The sequence below is a fragment of the Spermophilus citellus genome (genome assembly GCF_964194105.1).
Source record: "Spermophilus citellus genome assembly, chromosome: 6".
Taxonomy (NCBI): Eukaryota; Metazoa; Chordata; class Mammalia; order Rodentia; family Sciuridae; genus Spermophilus; species Spermophilus citellus.
Genome location: NC_138187.1, coordinates 112,237,930 through 112,258,804, shown reverse-complemented (window position 1 = coordinate 112,258,804; position 20,875 = coordinate 112,237,930). Strand labels below are relative to the sequence as shown.

Below are 20,875 nucleotides of genomic sequence, written 5' to 3'. Positions count from 1 at the left end.
TTTTTTAAATATTGGGGATTGAACCCACGAACACTTTGCCACTGAGCTATGCGCAGTTCTTTTTATCTTGTATTTTGAGACAGGGTCTCATTAAATTGCTTAGGGCCTCACTAAGTTGATGATACTGGCATTGAACTTACAATCATACTGTCTTAGGCTCCTCAATCACTGGGATTATAGGTATATGTCACCATATCTAGCCTCCTAGTAAATATGCTTGAAGGTTGATAAACTGCATTCTGTATACTCGTGCTATCTATTCCTGCTCTCCAGAATTAAATTACTAATTACTGTTTTGTTTTTAATCATATTTAAGTAGCATAACTAACTAGCTATTTTCTCTGAAGCTATATAATAAATATCTCCAAAATTCATGTGAACAGCTATAATATGCTACATGACTGAGCAGTATGCTGTAAATATATCCTATTTCTAAACAAGTAAAAAATTATAAGTGTTATAAACAATTGAAGAAACATGCAATTTTTATAAAATTTAATTCATGCTAACATGCAATCTATCACCACCACCACCATGAGAATTAACTCAAGGGGGGAACTTTTCATACTGAAGGAAAGACGTAATCACCACTTTTTTTTTAAAAAAGGTTTTTCAACATTACTATGTGTACTATGTGTGAAAGAAGTGAGAAGATTTCATTGTTAAATACTATATTTCTAGCAAATTTTCTTAGTAAATAAATATTTTATTCAGAACAATTACTCTACCTCAGTATAAAGCAGGAAAAACTATTTTATTACTGCAATATAAACATTTTATGGAGTTTTAGATGACAAAACTAAATTTCAAATGTTGATCATCATAGCATGAAAATAGTTATAGCAGATAGGAATTTGATCAGAGTCTGATTACAGAACTCCTAATCATAAGCACCCCCTCTGTATACTATTCAATTCATGTTTTTCAGTAAACTTAATGTGTATTTTACAAAACAGATGCGTATGACAACATGAATATATTTAATGTTTTCTTAACCCATGTCTTCAACATAATTAATAACAAAATAAAAGGGTTTCTCAGAGGATTGTATTGTTTAATAAAGAGTGTTGACTCTAGACACCTGCCTATAAAATAACTGTACCACAGTAAATTCCCATTCTGCCAAGTTCTATAAATAGCAAAAAAGCGCTTGGTTTCATTGTCAAAATTTTTATTATTTATTATTATTTTTCTATCTTTATGTATTTATTTATTTTTATGTGGTGCTGAGGATTGAACCCAGAGCCTCATGCGTGTGAGGCAACGCTCTCCCACTGATCCACAGCCACAGCTCATTGTCAAAATTTTTAATTGAGAAAGAAACAGATGTTTTATCTCCCCTCACTTAATCCTTTTGTGTGTGTACACATGCATGCATGCAAGCTACACACCCCCCCTCCCAGCCCTGAATGGTTCATATCTTTTAAGTTTTCTTCATTAAAAAATGGCATAATAGGCACATCCTAGAAAAGAATCAGCTCAGGATAGTAGGTTAAGTTATTAAAGATGATTTACTATACAGTATCTAGGAAACAGATTTTTCTCAAAGAATATCCAGAACTGTGGCTATAATAGTGTCCTGTGTTCTAGTAACAACCAGCACAAGATCTTCTTTTCCACGCTTTAAAAGCCTGTCTCATAATCATGAACAACCTAGACAATATATATGGCCTTAGATTTCCATTCTAGTTATTTCTGTTTTTTACCATTTTATATTTACCCCAGTCTGACTTCAAAGTAATGGCAGGTTTTTGTTTTTATTGAAGTTTTCAAAATAAAGCTAAAAATGAGAGACTCAATCTTCCTGAATATCCTTCTTGTGGTGATTACCAATCCAGGTAGAAAAAGCTCAGCCCTATCCTGAACATGTTATTTAAAAGTCTCAAACCACAAAGTCACAGCAGGATGATACCTGTGTAATGAATCATAGGACCTGTTGTCAAAAACAATCTGATTTTTCCTTGGAGAATCCCGTCTATGGAGGGGAAAACCATTTAAAGGAATATACAATAGAACTTTAAAAAAATAATCCTCATGATGTTAATGCTTTACAGGTTTTTTAGTTATAGCAAACAAAACAAGAATTAAAGGAATCTGTTATCCTTAAAATAATTGTTTTCTTCAATAAAAAAAAGATATGTTGAGACTCATTTTACTTATGTGAGGATACCATTTACTTGACAATTACAGAAAAATTTTTAAAAATTATTACACAGTAGCATTTTTGTAGGCCATAGGCACAGTAAAACTTACCAATTATTCAAACAGTATTAAAACACAAAGAAAATTTTATTATAGTGAATATTAACTAATAGACTTAAAATCATTATGGCTTGTGACAAAATTATACTCAGATACATAAGGAACTCTTTTCCCCATTTTGAATACAAGGATCAGTAAGGTTCTTTTTATGTGTATGTTGCTGAGAATTGAACCCAGGGTCTTGCCCACGCCAGGCAAGCACTCTGCCACCAAGCCACACCCCTAGCCCCAAGATCAGTAAGTTCTCAAATTAAAACCATAGAAATAATTCACAAACTTTGCAATGTTATGTTCTAGTCATAGTTTGAAACATTTTCAAAAACCTTCTTGCTTTTATTATCCTGACATCTTCATTTAATAAATTCAGCATAATGCAGCACCTCATTATTACTTAACTCATCCTACCATAACATTCACATGGATATTACAAAGAGAAATGAGTACTTTCACTACAAGGCAAAGATTAGATTCATAAACATAAAACAGCCGAGGTATTTGCTTTCAAAAAGAAGAGGGAAGGGCTGTGGTTATAGCTCAGTGGTAGTGTGCTTGCTTAGCATGTGTGAGGCACTGGGTTGGATCCTCAGCACCACATAAAAATAAATAATCAAAAAAATAAATAAAGGTTGGGCTGGGGTTGTGGCTCAGTGGGAGAGTGCTTGCCTACCATGTGTGAGACACTGGGTTCGATTCTTAGCACTGCATATAAATAATAAAATAAAATAAAGGTCCATCAACATCCAAAAAATAAAAAATAAAGGTACCATATCCATCTACAACTAAAAAAAAAAAAAAAAAGTAGAGGGGAAGAAGGGAGATAACTTAAAAAGGCAATATAATTCTTCATCTTTTAATCAGATTTTTAAAATCTAAAGTTTAAAATTGTTTTTGGTGAAACTTTATTACATAAATGGTAGAAATATATAACCTATCAAAAGTAGTACAAGAGGGGCTGGGATTGTGGCTCAGTGGTAGAGCGCTTGCCTGGCATTTGTGAGGCACTGGGTTCAATCCTCAGTACTACATAAAATAAACAAATGTGTTGTGTCTATCTATAACTCAAAAAATATTTTTTTAAAAAAAGAGTAAGTAGTACAAGAGAGGTCAGGAAATACTCAGGTGTATCAGAATTTCTGTTTTGGTACAGGTTGGAAGGGAAAGCATCTAATGGAGTTGAAATATGATTAGCAAGATTCAACTAATCCATATAAAAAATGCTTTCAAAATGGTGACCTTTCAAGCACTTAAACTTCCTTTAAAAGTATGGAGAAAAAAAATCTTTCCAAGAACATTTTTTCTTCACTAAATGAGACCAAACAAATCAAAGATCTTATTCCATTTGGAGCACCTCTCTTTCATGTCCCTTCCAAGATACAACTTTAACCATCAACTCAGGCTTAATTTTAAATAAACTCACTTATCTGATTCCTGTCAATGAAGTAGAAATGCAGGGTAATGACAAAAAAAAAAAAAAAGGAAAGGTCTCTTCCCTGTCACAATTTAGATCTTCAAAGGACATATAACAATGAAAACCAACAGTGGGAGGTAGGACAGTAAAGGGGGGGAAATAATCAAAGAAGAAAACAAATCAGGTTTAGTAACATTAATAAACAAATATGGCTGGAAGAACAAACCATATCTCAATAATAACCCTAAATGTTAATGGCTTAAACTCACCAATTAAGAGACACAGGCTAGTCGAATGGATTACAAAACAAGACCCAACAATATGCTGCCTACAGGAGACGCATTTGATAGGAAAAGATATACATAGACTGAAGGTGAAAGGTTGGGAAAAATCATATCACTCATATGGACTGCGGAAACAAGCAGGAGTGTCCATACTCATATCAAATAAAATAGATTTCAAGCCAAAGTTAATCAAAAGGGATAAAGAGGGACACTACATACTGCTCAAGGGAACCATACACCAACAAGACATAACAATCATAAATATATATGCCCCAAACAATGGAGCAGTATGTTCATCAAGCAAACTCTTCTCAAGTTCAAGAGTCTAATAGACCACCATACAATAATCATGGGAGACTTCAACACACCTCTCTCACCACTGGACAGATCTTCCAAACAAAAGTTGAATAAGGAAACTATAGAACTCAATAACACAATTAACAACCTAGACTTAATTGACATATATAGAATGTACCACCCAACATCAAGCAGTTACACTTTTTTCTCAGCAGCACATGGATCCTTCTCAAAAATAGATCATATATTATGTCACAGGGCAACTCTTAGACAATATAAAGGAGTAGAGATAATACCATGCATCTTATCTGATCATAATGGAATGAAACTGAAAATCAACGATATAAGAAGGAAGGAAAAATCATGCATCACTTGGAGAATGAACAATAGGTTACTGAATGATCAATGGGTTTTAGAAGACATCAAGGAGGAAATTAAAAAATTCTTAGAGTTAAATGAAAACACAGACACAACATATCGGAATCCATGGGAAACAGTTCTAAGAGGAAAATTCATTGCTTGGAGTTCATTCCTTAAAAAAAGAAAAAACCAACAAATAAATGATCTCATACTTCATCTCAAAATCCTAGAAAAAGAAGAGCAAAACAACAGCAAAAGAAGTAGAAGGCAAGAAATAACTAAAATCAGAGCTGAAATTAATGAAATCGAAACAAAAGAAACAATTGAAAAAATTGACAAAACTAAAAGTTGGTTCTTTGAAAAAATAAATAAAATCGACAGACCCTTAGCCATGCTAATGAAGAGAAGAAGAGAGAGAACTCAAATTACGAGCATATGGGATGAAAAAGGCAATATCACAACAGACCCTTCAGAAATACAGAAGATAATCAGAAATTATTTTGAATCCTTATACTCCAATAAAATAGAAGATAGTGAAGGCATCGATAAATTTCTTAAGTCATATGATCTGCCCAGATTGAGTCAGGAGGATATAGACAACCTAAACAGACCAATAACAATTGAGGAAATAGAAGAAACCATCAAAAGACTACCAACTAAGAAAAGCCCAGGACCGGATGGGTATACAGCAGAGTTCTACAAAAACCTTTAAAGAGGAACTAATACCAATACTTTTCAAGCTATTTCAGGAAATAGAAAAAGAGGGAGAACTTCCAAATTCATTCTATGAGGCCAACATCACCCTGATGCCTAAACCAGATAAAGACACTTCAAAGAAAGAAAACTACAGACCAATATCTCTAATGAACCCAGATGCAAAAATCCTCAATAAAATTCTGGCGAATCGGATTCAAAAACATATCAAAAAAATTGTACATCATGATCAAGTAGGATTCATCCCTGGGATGCAAGGCTGGTTCAATATACGGAAATCAATAAATGTTATTCACCACATCAATAGACTTAAAAATAAGAACCATATGATCATCTCGATAGATGCAGAAAAAGCATTCGACAAAGTACAGCATCCCTATATGTTCAAAACTCTAGAAAAATTAGGGATAACAGGATCATACCTCAACATTGTAAAAGCAATCTATGCTAAGCCACAGGCTAGCATCATTCTGAATGGAGAAAAATTGAAGGCATTCCCTCTAAAATCTGGAACAAGACAGGGATGCCCTCTCTCACCACTTCTGTTCAACATAGTCCTCGAAACACTGGCCAGAGCAATTAGACAGACGAAAGAAATTAAAGGCATAAAAATAGGAAAAGAAGAACTTAAATTATCACTATTTGCAGATGACATGATTCTATACCTAGCAGACCCAAAAGGGTCTACAAAGAAACTATTAGAGCTAAATGAATTCAGCAAAGTGGCAGGATATAAAATCAACACGCATAAATCAAAGGCATTCCTGTATATCAACGACAAATCCTCTGAAATGGAAATGAGGACAACTACTCCATTCACAATATCCTCAAAAAAAATAAAATACTTGGGAATCAACCTAACAAAAGAGGTGAAAGACTTATACAATGAAAACTACAGAACCCTAAAGAGAGAAGTAGAAGAAGATCTTAGAAGATGGAAAAATATACCCTGTTCATGGATAGGCAGAACTAACATCATCAAAATGGCGATATTACCAAAAGTTCTCTATAAGTTCAATGCAATGCCAATCAAAATCCCAACAGCATTTCTTGTAGAAATAGATAAAGCAATCATGAAATTCATATGGAAAAATAAAAGACCCAGAATAGCAAAAACAATGCTAAGCAGGAAGTGTGAATCAGGCGGTATAGCGATACCAGACTTCAAACTATACTACAGAGCAATAGTAACAAAAACAGCATGGTACTGGTACCAAAACAGGCGGGTGGACCAATGGTACAGAACAGAAGACACAGAAACCAATCCACAAAACTACAACTATCTTATATTTGATAAAGGGGCTAAAAGCATGCAATGGAGGAAGGACAGCATCTTCAACAAATGGTGCTGGGAAAACTGGAAATCCATTTGCATCAAAATGAAACTGAATCCCTTTCTCTCGCCATGCACAAAAGTTCACTCAAAATGCATCAAGGAGCTTGATATCAAATCAGAGACACGGCGTCTGACAGAAGAAAAAGTTGGCTATGATCTACATACTGTGGGGTCGGGCTCCAAATTCCTCAATAGGACACCCATAGCGCAAGAGTTAATAACTAGAATCAACAAATGGGACTTACTCAAACTAAAAAGTTTTTTCTCAGCAAAAGAAACAATAAGAGAGGTAAATAGGGAGCCTACATCCTGGGAACAAATCTTTACTCCTCACACTTCAGATAGAGCTCTAATATCCAGAATATACAAAGAACTCAAAAAATTAGACAATAAGATAACAAATAACCCAATCAACAAATGGGCCAAGGACCTGAACAGACACTTCTCAGAGGAGGATATACAATCAATCAACAAGTACATGAAAAAATGCTCACCATCTCTAGCAGTCAGAGAAATGCAAATCAAAACCACCCTAAGATACCATCTCACTCCAGTAAGATTGGCAGCCACTATGAAGTCAAACAACAACAAGTGCTGGTGAGGATGTGGAGAAAAGGGTACACTTGTACATTGCTGGTGGGACTGCAAATTGGTGCGGCCAATTTGGAAAGCAGTTTGGAGATTCCTGGGAAAGCTGGGAATGGAACCACCATTTGACCCAGCTCTTGCCCTTCTCGGACTATTCCCTGAAGACCTTAAAAGAGCATGCTACAGGGATACTGCCACATCGATGTTCATAGCAGCACAATTCACAATAGCTAGACTGTGGAACCAACCCAGATGCCCTTCAATAGATGAATGGATAAAAAAAAATGTGGCATCTATACACAATAGAGTACTATGCAGCTATAAAAAATGACAAAATCATAGAATTTGGAGGGAAATGGATGGCATTAGAGCAGATTATGCTAAGTGAAGCTAGCCAATCCCTAAAAAAACAAATGCCAAATGTCTTCTTTGATATAAGGGGAGTAACTAAGGACAGAGTAGGGAGGAAGAACATGTGAAGATGATTAACATTAAACAGGGATGAGAGGTGGGAGGGAAAGGGAGAGAGAAGGGAAATTGCATGGAAATGGAAGGTGATCCTCAGGGTTATACAAAATTACATACAAGAGGAAGTGAGGGGTAAGGGAAGAATAATACAAGTGGAAGAAAAGATTTACAGTAGAAGGGGTAGAGAGAGTAGAGGGGAGGGGAGGGGAGGGGAGGGGGGATAGTAGAGGATAGGAAAGGCAGCAGAATACAACAGACAATAGAATGGCAATGTGTAAATCAATGGAAGTGTAAATGATGTGATTCAGCAATCTGTATGCGGGGTAAAAACGGGAGTTCATAACCCTCTTGAATCCAACTGTGAAATATGATATATCAAGAACTATGTAATGTTTTGAACGACCAACAATAAAAAAAAGAAAAAAAAAAAAAAAAAGGACAAATGGCCATCACAGCCCTGTACTCTGTTATATACTTGAAAAATCAGGCTTCCTAATGTTCTACTGAAGAAAAAGTATAACTATTATAGATATGATAGAAGGTCACTTCAGTTCTGTTCTACTAAAAAAACATGTTGACCAAAAGCAATTCTCTTCATTTTCTTCTGAGCTTAAATATAACCATCTTTTAGTTATTACAAACCAAAAGCTTTTATACATTCAAAAAGGCTTGGGTTCTTTGTGGAGCTTAAATAATTGTGTCATCACCAAATCTTCTTTGCTGCCAGCAGAAAAAACCAAACAAAAGCCAAATCCAAATTTAGATTTAGGACAACATAGAGCAGGTTTCTGATACTATGAAGTTTATCTTTGTACTTACTATTCTTTAATAGGTTTCTATAATTAGAGTCAAGTTTGCTTTTTATGAGGCAAAAATAAGATAGGTAGCTCCGAAAGAAAAGTTAAACAGTTTCTTTAGTCTGTAAATACATATCTTTTTTTTTTTTTTTTTTGGTCTGGGAAAAATATGAGCCTTTTAAACTGTTTCATAAACCAAGAAAAAATTAAGACCTATGACTTAAATTCAGCCTTGATAATCAAGTATGCTAGCTAGGAAATACTTTGCTTGACTCTGCCCCGATGGTAGTTTCTGGGTACTATCTTTATAACTTGAGTATGATTAGAAATTTCAACAGAGAGAGCAAATTTCTATTTCATAAATTCAAAGTTTTAAGTTTATTCTACTGTTATAAACTACAGTCTTTTATCTCTAGCTGGTTATCAGTTTAAAATACTTGAAAAAAAAAAACCCTTTCCAGACTAATGGGGAAATGTGAATGTATATTATATAGATATTATTGTTCAATGTTAAATTTCTTGGAGTTGTAATGGTACAACTCTGGTTACAAAGGATAAGTCCTGATTCTTCAGAAAAGCTAAAATATTTAGGGTAAAGCAGCACTTATTTGCAATTTGCTTTTAAACTATTCAGAAGGAAAAAAAGTATGAATATGTATATAGTTAAGATGAATGTGGCAAAATGTTAACATGTGATGACTATATGAGTATTTGCTGTAACATACTTTCAAGTTTTCCATAGTTTTAATTTTTCAAAATAAATAAATTGGGAGGGATAAAACTATTCTTAAAATTTCAGACCAACTGGTTAATAAATACAGGGTAAAATTTATCAGGCACTCACTAGTAAAAATACATTGGGCTCAGTGGCTGTCCAATAGTAGATGAATTACGATTATTTTATGTGCTCCTTTTGTGAAATTTCTAATCTATAGTTCTTTCTATAGTAAAACTGTATTTCCTTCTTTTTAGATACACATGTAATATAAAACTTAGAAAAAAAAATTGATACCTGGAGATAACAGGTGACTTGCTGCCATTCATTGTATTTGTCCTTTCCCAAGGTTTTCTGGTTGGTTCTTCAAAAGAAAGGAACAAATGTTACTCTAAACACTTTTATGCGCTTTCCAGAGTTATTGTGAAACAATAAAATACTAAAATACCATCCTGTTTATATAGATTGTAGATAAAAGTTATTTAAATTCTAAACATTAATTTAAATAAATAAGAATTCTAACATGCAGTTTCAGACCTTAAAATAAGAAAAAATTAATAAGCAGACATTTTTCTAGAAGAATCTAAGATTATAAAATCTAAATATTATAGTTCTATAAACCAAATGGTAAGAAGTTTCTCTAATAAACATGTAATCAGAAAGATGAAAATTTTAATTAGAATGAGATAGTATCTACACTATTTTAATCTATTTTTAGTGCCAATAATAAAACAAAAACAATCTGTAATGTGTTCCTGTACTTCAGCAGTTCATAAATCCAAACAGTTCTCTTGGTAAAAAATTTTAAAAAACTCAAAACAAATTTCAGAATCATACAATTTTATTATATTTCCTTCATAATCAATTCTTTGAACTTAACAGATAATTCAGTTAAATATAAGTAAACTCACTTAAGCTCTCATTATAAGACACTAGGTAGTGAATTCACTGGGTGGCTATGGTGCTTTGAACTTTTTTCTAATTTGGCTTACTCTCTGATGCTGTCATTGGTTTCAGTGGATGAATGGATAAAATGAGAAGTGGAAGAGAGGCATTTGAGCCATGTGAAAATCAAGTCTATAGATGAATTGTGATCTTGCTGTATAGTTTTAACCATAAAACTGCTGAGTTCCAATGTAGCTGCTCAACTGTCTTCTGCATTCTTTTAGGCATCTTTTATATAGTCTCTTAAAAATACATTTATGTGCAAAACTAAATGAGAACTCTTTCATGAAGAATGGCTTTTGATTCTAGATTTCTGCTACGTGCAGGCATCTGGGCATTGTAAAATCATCACCAATCTTGCGTTACTCATTAATTAATCACCTCTCTTCCCTTTTTCACAATACTTTTTAATTTCTTCTTTTATATTCTAACAGTTAACATATTCTCTCAATGACTGCCACAGTGGTGGCGAGATCCTGAGTTGGCTGGGAAACATCAAATAATCAGATGGTATCCAGGACAGCCAGAATCAGAAACACATCTAACACACCAGCACAAAAGGTGAAAAGAGGGAAGTCCTTAGTAAAAATGAGGTACATCTTGAACAGGGAGGGGAACATTCATTAGGGCAGTGTCACCAATGAGGCAGGTAGAAAGAAAAGTAATTCCAAAGAAGGTAAGACGCAGCGGCTTTTTAACCACTGTCTGAGGTCCTTTCTCAATTAGCCAAACAAGAACCCTCTTTTAATCTTAAACAGGCTCAGCTGGCTGGGAGAAATAAGGCCATCTTCTTTAAGGGGTTCTAGGTGTGTTTCAGGAGGAAGAGCCTAGGCTGGTCTTTGGAAACACTGGCAGAGCTCCCCAATTAGTTTCTCTGACTCAGTCTTTCCTGATTCTATATCACAATACTCACAGGTGCCATTTATGTGCTGAAAACAGTTCCAACTGATCATACATTAACCCAGTATGTGTAGGATAAACTTAACTCCTGAGCTTTATCCTCAACTCACTTGTCCAAGAGGAATTCTCTACTTTAGACAGGTGAGTCTATTTACTATATCCTGGTCTCTTTTTGCTCAGCTTAGACTCCATGTCTTTGTTCATGACATACTTCCTGAAATATCATTCCTTCCCCTACTTTCAATCATACCAAATACTCTACGACGTAACAATGGCCCAGACAGCACCACATAAAATCTCTTTCCCTCTCTGACATATTAATATTCAACATATGGTTATAAAAGATTAACTTTTCCTTAAGTGAAGCTCATCTTCTCAACTAGATTAGAGTTTTCTGTGCTCCAGGTCTTTATATTTCAGTTCTTTTTGACCTATGAAGTGTCTGACACAATGCCAATTAAAAATACTAAGTGAAACAAGAGTGGGGAAAAAGGCCACAAGCTCTTCTGAATGAATTCATTGTATATGCATGCAAATACACACAAAAATTCATGCTTTCATTTTTCATTTTTGAACTAAGTAAATATATGTTAGGCAAGAACAGTCCTTAAGCTGGGGCCCATGGATAATGTTCTGGGAATCAGGAATACTTTCAAACTGTGAGGAAATTTGTATAAAAATGATCTTTCCTTCTGGGGAGAAATTTACAACTCATATATTTCTAAGATTCTGTAACCCTTTAAAGAATAATTTACTTCTAAATTATCTGTGGTTTTAATAGCTGTACATATAATTAATTTTGATTTATAACAGCAGACTGCTAAATAATGAGACAAAACAAAAAAATAATGAAAATGAGACAACAGAAATGAGACAAAAACAAAAGTATGTTTTAGAAATAAAATTCTAAAGGCAGCTGGAGTCTCTAAATCAAAATATGTAGGATTTAATGTAGATGTTTCTCTAAAATGACTTCGACAGACCACTGTAGATATTAATTTATCAATTTTATTTGTTACTTCATTCCAAAATAGTTAAGGAGGCAAAGAGCCCAGTTCTTAGTCTGATCAAATACAAAGAAGAATGAGTAAATATGTCACAATCTCCAAGACGGGAATCTTGGATCACTAAGTATTTCCAGTAAAATATGTTTTGTTAATATTCTAAGTAACATATGCCATGTCCAAGAATTGTCAATGTCAGAAATTTTACTGTATTCAAAAATATTTCCCAAAAGCTTAAAAAAATTTTCAGCTTACAAATTAGAAGTTTTATTTTCTTGATTATCAACACCCAAATGAATGGTTAAAATGACAACCTTCGAAATTTGAGAATGTTCTGAAATAGAATGCAGGTCTACTCACTTAACTTTTACCTTAAAGAACTATTAAAATATTCCCATTGTCTAATAATGTATTTTCCTTGTTTTAGCAAGTAACTCAAATCGTGGACAATACACAGAGATGTGTAAAATAACTTTCAAAGATAGTTATGAGAAAAATGTTGAGTTTTAACAGATCTCACATTAGCAGAAAGAAAGCAACAGCAGCTTCTGAGATTATAAAAGCAGAGAAAAGTCAATGCTTTCAAGTGTAAACAAAGAACTTTAACATCTTAGTGACCAAGCAGTCAGTTGGTTCAAACATGGGAAAGGGGATATTTTTAATTAGGAAGTAATATTTAGGGAAAATTTATAAAGGTTAAAATATCTTTCCTGAACTTACCAGGTGTGCTTGTTGAAGAAGCCTTGGAAGTTACAGGCTCTGAATCTTCCTAAATATGCAGAAATATATGTATTAATATCACATTCACTATTGCTGTACTGATTTAACATTTTACATGTTCCCTTTCCATATTCTTTATGTCATTCCCCACTATTTCCTTCATCTATCTTCTCTTCCTTCCATTCCAACTTAGGCATCATCCTTCTTACCTTTCTAACAATCCCAACTCCCATTGTCCACACAGCTCCTTTTTTTTTTTAAATTTTTTTAAGTTGTTGATGGACCTTTATTTATATTTATATGTGGTGCTGAGAATCAAACACACTGCCTCACACACACTATGCAAGCACTCTACCTCTGAGCTACAACCAGCCCCCACACATCTCCTTTCTTGAGTTTCTCCTGGAGAACCTGCACTAGCCAGTGATATGAAGCCAGACAGATTTGAGAGATGGCATGAAAGGCAGTCAAATGGTGAAGGGAAAACAATTAGGTGTTGAACATCAACATATAGAACAGATACAGAGCAAAGTTTGTACAGCTGAATGGGGGTGGGGTCCTGGGATGACAAACTATTGATTTAATCAAATTCTTCATTTTGCATTAATACAAGGAAACTGAGAGCCTAAGAGATGAGGGGGGGACGGGGGACAAAACCCTAGTAAGAGGTCATTCACTCATTTAAAGGTAGGGCGTAACAACAGAACTGATTCTATTATAGGTTTGAACTTCAGTGGTCTTCCCACAACTCCACATATTCAACTCACTTTAATAATGCCATTTTAATTTTGTAAATAATACTCAAAAGCCATTTTAAAGATATGCATACTTAAAAATAAGCAAATCTAAATTCAAACTAATTAAGTTCATATTAAATAATCTCTGACATGTTTTTGTAAGAAGCTGTGCTTGAGGGTTGGGGTTGTGGCTCAGAGGTAGAGCGCTCGCCTAGCGTGTGCAAGGCCCTGGGTTTGGTCCTCAGCACCACATAAATAAATATTAAAAAAAAAAAAAAAAAAAAAAGAAGCTATGCTTGAATTTCATGTTTAAGGTGTGAGGGGTTATTTTTATTCACTTACACTTCTGTCCTCTTTTTGTTCTGATTCTATTGTTGATCCCTTTTCAGCAATTCTTCTCCTAAAAAGATAGCAAATTGGATTTTTAAAAAAATCATCTCTTATTATAAAAATTTCTCTAAGAGGGAAGAATTGACTCGTTATCTTCAGAATAAAATTAACAAAAATTCTCACCTCCTGGCCAGCAGGGCACTCATTTCTTCCATTAAACCACTACCCCCTAAAGGAAGTGGTCCATTTCCACGACTTGTATCTGTTTTGGATGAGTTCACGCTGATGGTACTTCCTCCACTTGGGAAAGAGGCATCCTCCATCTTAACGAAAATACACACACATAATGATTTCCTATATTAGACAATCATACTCATGAATGTATTACATTAAAAATACAAGAAACATCAGCATTAATTTTAAAAAGTACTCAAATATTTTTTATAACCTTAAGAACCAATAAAGTGAACAGTATTAATTTATATATCAATGGGAGTTTTATCAAAGTTAACATTACTAATAATAAGATGAAATAATATCATGTCTTCTTGTACAATACACTGAGAAGGCTGTAACTGTTGGTATTTTTGCACCCAAATTGTATAACCTGAATCTGATATTGAGAAAAATTCAAATAAGTCAAACTGAAGGTCATCTAAAAAATGTAAACAATCAAAACACAAACAAACAAACAAAAAAACCCCGACAATTAAAAAAAATGTCAAAAATTTTGAAAAAGAAACAAAGACTGAGGAACTGTCACAGATTAAATTTGGATACATTTGCGGACTGTCATATTCTATCAATGTGAAATTTCTTGATTTGGTAATTACACTATGATCATGTAGGTAAACATTCTTTCTTATTCAAAATACAAAATGAACTATTTAGGAAAATGGGCATGATGTTTCTATCTTACTCTCAAATTATGCAGATAAAAACAATGTAATGATAAAATGTTAACCTATAAATACAGATGATGGATTCACAGAAATCATTTATGCCACTCTGCAACTTTTCTGTAAATTTTAACCATTTTGATTTTTAACACAGGGTTTATAAAATTAGAATAATATATCCAGTATTTTAGATATTTAGAAAGAATAAGAAAGATTTAAAAATAGAGTAATTTGGAGACATATTTACCCGTGACACTTTCCTAAGTTTTGCTCCAGCAATTGCAGCTGCAAGTCCAGTTAAAGGGCGATTGTCTTCTGACACAGATCCGGAGAAAAATCCAGATGCGGGGAGGGGAGGGGCAGGAGGTGGTGGTGGAGGAGGGGGCACTTGATTAGGAAGCGGGGGAGGAGGAGGGGGAGGTGGAGGCCCGGAGGATGGCAGTGGAGGTGGTGGAGGAGGTCCTGGGGGAGGAGGAAGTGCTGAGGCCTGAGCAGGACATGGTGGGAGTGGTGGGGGAGGCGGGGGTGCAGGTGGTCCTAAAACAACACCTGCAAAGAAGAAATGTTAAAGACAGATCATCAACAATAGAGCCAAGTAATTATTTTTTGTATATAGGTACACACAATGCTATGCTAAATTAAGTTGACTAATAAGTATATTAGTCAGCTGGGATTCAATTTATTACAATGTTTAAAGACTAAATCAGTTTTTTAAAAAATTTGTTTTAGTTATACGTGACAATAGAATGCATTTATGCACTTTGATACATACATACATACATGGAATTAATTTCTCATTTTTCTGAATGTACATGTTGCAGAATCATATTAGTCATGTAGTTAACATAAATACATATAGTAATAATGTCTGTTTCATTCTACTATCTTTCCTATCCCCACATCCCCTCCCCTCCCATCACTTCCCTCTATCTAATCTAAGGCAATGCTAATTCTTCCCTAGTGCCCATCCCACCCTGCCTTATTGTGAATTAGCATCCATAAATTAGAGAAAACATTAGGCCTTTGGTTTTGTGGGATTGGCTTATTTCACTTCTCATGGTATTCTCCAACTCCAAATGGCAAATGCCATTATTTTACTGGCAAATGCCATTATTTTACTCTTCTTTAAAGCTAAGTAATATTCCATTGAGTATATACACCACATTTTCTTTATCCATTCATCTATTGAGGGACACCTAGGTTGGTTCCATAGTCTAGTTATTGTGATGAGCTGCTATAAACATTGATGTGGCTGCATCTCTATAGTATGCTGATTTTAAGTCCTTTGGGTATAAACCAAGGAGTGGAATAAGTTTTTTTTTAGTGTAGTTACATATATACATACAGTAATAATGTCTGTTTTAAAAACTGATCAGCAAAGGAAACAATACTAAATATATACTAAAATATAAAGCCAAATTTTTAGTAACTACTTATTTAAATGTTAGACCTTTAGTAACAGAACTATGCAACAGATCATCTAATTAAAAAATTTTTCCCATCAGAATTGGGAAAATAAGCAAAATAAATGCTTGTAAAATTTGGGAGAGATAAGCATTCCAAACAAGTTATATAGTGGTAGTTAGTACTTTTTGAAATAACAAATCCAAACAACCCATGTGAATTGAGGTGTTAACATATTCCACTATAATAAAGTCAGATATTTATTGTTTATAGACAAAGTGATTGGACTAAGAATATGAGTGAGAAGTGAGTCCTAGGCTCCAGTACCTTAAAAATGTTCTATATTTAAATCCCACATGTAGTCAAAAGTGACAATCATTGAAGGGAATTTAAAATCTCAAAATAACTCTCAGAAATAATTAAATAATATAGAATATGAAGCGCAGAGTTGTTTTGGCCTTTGAAATGGGTATAGAAAGTGTTCAAGGCGCTAGGTGTAGTGGTGCAATGCCCGTAATCCCAGCAGCTCGGAAGGCTGAGACAGAAGGATTGTCGAGTTCAAAGCCAGCCTCAGCAATGGCAAGGCGCCAAGCAGCTCAGTGAGTCCCTGTCTCTAAATAAAATACAAAATAGGACTGGGGATGTGGCTCAGTGGTCAAGTGCCCTCGAGTTCAATCCCCAGTACCAAAAAATAAAAAATTCAAAAGTGTTCAAATCTTGTAAAAATCACAAAGGGAGTGAACAAGACTTTGATTTCAGAATATTGAACTACTAGATAATTCCCCCCTTAAGGTTTAAAAGAAAAACAAATGAAGTGCTATCTGCATACTGGGTGGTAACTGCTAATTTTTTCAGCCTAAGCAGTTGTACAGTAGAAAACATAAATGGTTCACAGTAGAGCACAGAGTAACAGGCTGTCCTGTGCAGTGTCATGAGTTCTGAGAATGAAGGAGGCAAAAAGGTCAGCTTCATCAGGCTGGTTTTTTCTCTCTAATTCAGTGCTGATGTCAATAAAAACAAAAGTATTCACAATGTTATTGTTACTTTAATTAGGAACTACAATTTTTAGAGAAGAGGTATATTTAGATCCAGATTATAAGACTGTTTCAGCATCCTCTCTAAATCCTAAATATAAAAATCTAGTGGGGATGGGGATTGTTAAGCTTATTCTTAATTATATCCTCCCCATCCTCTCTTCCCCGATGCCATGGAATAAGGTTGTGTTAAGGAAGAGTGGAAAATAACTGTAGAGAATGCTATTCTCTCAGCCATCTCTTCTCCCACTACATCAAGTAAGTTTGGGTCATATGAAGCCACTACCGTTCCTACAAAGTCAGGATTGGTTTTTAGGGTCCAGGTGACAGCCATCCTGAAAGTCCAATATGAGAAGCCAAACACAGAAGAGGCCAACGTGAAAAGGACCCAAGGACAAAACTGCTCCAGTGGAAACACTAGGATGTTTCATCTTATAAATCTGTCTCAGAAAGTAAAGGAAAACAATTTACATTATGTATTTTGTGTGTGGTAGATCAAAAGGGTCAAGTTAGTCTTCCTAGTGAAATTTAAGTACTAGAAAACACCTTTTATGATACTGCAGAAGATAACAAAAGCTAGTTCAATATGGGAATTCCCCATCAATTATCCCAATACAACTGATCTAATAGAATAAACAAAAATTACTTTTACCTTTAATTTTTTTAATTAAAAAAAAAAGTCACATGGCACATAGACGTTCAGCTATTAAAGTCACCCTACCTTTTCTAGGCAGTTAAATTTGTTGCTATGCAATACTCAAGTGATTAGTTGTTAGTAGCAATAATGAAAGCCTTACCCTGTTGGGCTGGAGTCTCGGCCGGCTGAGAGGCTGCCTGCAAGCCTGGCTCAGAAGCAGAGGAGTCTCCCAGCACAGAGTTTAGAGGAGTCTCCACAGAGGCAGGGGCAGCTGCAGAGGGAGAAGGGAGAACACTGGGCTTGGATGAGGGAGTTGAGGCAATAGGGGTGCTTGGAGGAGGAGAAGCTTGAGATCCACAGTGTGAGAGTGATGCGAGGGAAGGCAGTGGAGGCGGTGGTGGTGGCGGTGCTGCTGGCCCTGAGGTAGGCGGTGGAGACACTGGGTATGCTACTGAGTCCAGCAGCCCATTGGGTGCTGTCGGTGATGGAGGCATTTGGGGCACAGGAGAAGAAACACAAACGGGGAGGACAGGTCTTGGGCCAGTAGCTTTGCCGGGGGGACTGCTAATCATTATTGGAGGAGATGGAGGGAGGGGCGAGAAATTAGAAGTAGACCAGGCACAAGGCTTCGCAGCTGGAGACTGAGAAGAGGGTGTGTTCACAGGAGAAGAAGGTCGAGAGTTTTTGTTCAGAGGACGAGGAACTGTAGCATAATGGGGAAGAACTGGGTGGAAGGCTGAACCTAAAGATGTTGCAAAACGTGTCGCTGAGTGTCGCATTGGTGGTGTAGGGGGTGTGGAAGTAGGTGGCAAAGCAGTCACTACAGCGTAATCAGGAGTGGCATCTGACACTGGAGCTGAGATGACTTTAGCATATGATGGAGGAGGTGCTGAAGGAGGCTGGCAACTGGAATACTCAGGAAGTGGAGCATTATACAGGGAGCTGTCTGAAGATGGAGCTGGACAGAAGGTGGAAAGCAGCAGCAAAAGACAGGATAAAAAAGGAGAGAGAAAAAGGGAGCTAGTGAAGCCACGAAACCAGCAATCAGACAAAATGTATAAATGTAGACTACAGTTAGTACCAGAGAATTAGGCACATGTGCAAATAACCATTTTCACCCAAGAAAATTTTAACTTATATATACATTATAAGATCCACAAAAGGATGAAGTTTTCTTTTTCTCTAATAAGTTAAATTGATGAATTTATTTTTTATAAGAAAAGGACAGTACAGTCTTAATTTTTTTTATTTAGTCCACAAAAAGGACATTAAAATTACATGACTACAACCACAAACAGAATTTGGTTGCTTAAAAAAAAAAAAAGACAAGCAGCAAGACTGGCAAAATATTTACTACAAATGGTGAGGAACCTAATTCAATGCTTATTTGTAGAAGTTTTGTTTTGGTAGCCATAATTCCAAAAAATAGTTAGGCAGTTATAACAAATGAATTTAACTTAAACAATAAACCAACCAATATTTAACCAACCCACATTGGAACTTTGATATAGGCCACAAGGAATTAAAATACTTAAAATCCCACAAATGTTATTATACCTTGAATATTCAGTTATATTTCAACCTTATGTCTTTCAAAAAATTCCAACAAATTTAGTAATTTTCATAAATACTAAAAATATATTTAAATAACCAGTCAGTTTTAGAATATTTTCATTTACTGCTTTAATTCCTTCTTCAAAAACACTAGACTACTATTAGGGTAATTTCTTTTTTTGGCAGGGGGTGGAGTAACTGGGGACTGAACCCAGGGGTGCTTTACCACTGAGCTATATCTAAGACCTTTGTATCTTGAGACATGGTCTTTTTAACTTGTTAATGTTGGCTTCAAACTGGTGATCATTCTGCCTCAGCCTCCTGAATGGCTGGGATTATAGGTGCATGCTACACACCTGGCCCAAATTTCTTACTGCATGGTACTATAAAACTAGGTACAATATTTGAGATGATTTGAGTAATTTCATGAGGGAAATATCTTCTAAATTCATGCAATATAAAAAATTTTCCATAAAACACTTATACTTTAATAGCCATTTATAAGGAGGTTAGAAGATTTAGAATGCCAGAATAGAATAGAAGTTTCCAAGAGCTTTCTTTAAGTCTTTAAGCAATCAGAGTAATAAAATGAAAAGGTTAAAGCAGTAACTGAGGCACATTTTTCATACTTTCAAACTGTATTGCTCAATGCTAACCATCTCACATGCGAAATATACTAACATAAAATTACACAGAACTACATCCAAGCTTGGATGCAAGAACACACAATTGTCTCTAAGCTCCTTACCAGCATTCGATACTCTGCGTTCTCTTTCCCATTCCAACTGTTCCCTTTCCAGCTGCTCCTGTCGCTCCCTTTCTTGCCTCTCCCGCTCCAGGCGCTCTAGCCTCTCCCGCTCCAGGCGCTCCTGCCTGTCTCGTTCTTGCCTTTCTCTTTCCAGCTGCTCTTGTTCCAGCCGTTCCCTCTCCAGCCTCTCTCTCTCTAACCTTTCCCTTTCCATTCTTTCTCTCTCCAGCCTTTCCCTTTCCATCTCCTTCTGTCGTTGCTGTTCTTGCAGTTGCCTGAAAATGAAAATAATCCTTATTAGGATCATATTGACAGACTACTTCAGCACTTTGCACTAAAGTCTCATTTTATTCTGTACTTTTTGTGAATTAAGTATTACAAATAAATGAATTTTCCATAATCATAAATCACTTTAATAACTAAAAAGCCAAGCCATTGATTTAATCATTTAGTGAAAAAAAAAGTTGTGAAATTACCATTTTCTTTCTCAAAAATACCATCTAATTTTAACTGTACAAGAAACACATGATCATTTCAGAAAATACTATGGCTAGCAACCAAGATAGTTAAATAAACATTTGCTAAATTAAAAAAAAATAGTTGAAAAAAATAAATTTAAATCATTAAACTCTCACATCCAGAGGCAACTATAATTAACATTAACATTACACACACGTACACACACTCTCTTTCTCTTTCTTGCTCACACTTCCATTAACTTTAAAAGCCAAATA

General features: G+C 35.1%; 1 protein-coding gene across 7 annotated transcripts in view; it reads right to left on the bottom strand.

The window, feature by feature from the left end:
* The window catches only part of ENAH (ENAH actin regulator), a 150,184-nt gene that overhangs the window by 10,671 nt on the left and 118,638 nt on the right, over positions 1-20,875 (bottom strand). For 2 of the 7 annotated variants that reach the window (XM_081300189.1, XM_081300190.1), the window contains 8 exons: positions 20,142-20,416; positions 18,000-18,797; positions 15,012-15,313; positions 14,049-14,188; positions 13,878-13,935; positions 12,799-12,847; positions 9,527-9,593; positions 1,913-1,975 (listed from right to left, as the gene is read on the bottom strand). In XM_081300189.1, the coding sequence (XP_081156315.1) occupies positions 1,913-1,975; positions 9,527-9,593; positions 12,799-12,847; positions 13,878-13,935; positions 14,049-14,188; positions 15,012-15,313; positions 18,000-18,797; positions 20,142-20,416 (1,752 nt within the window). The remainder of the gene's footprint in view (positions 1-1,912; positions 1,976-9,526; positions 9,594-12,798; positions 12,848-13,877; positions 13,936-14,048; positions 14,189-15,011; positions 15,314-17,999; positions 18,798-20,141; positions 20,417-20,875) is intronic. The other 5 variants (XM_081300191.1, XM_081300188.1, XM_081300192.1 and 2 more) reach the window with 5 other exon arrangements.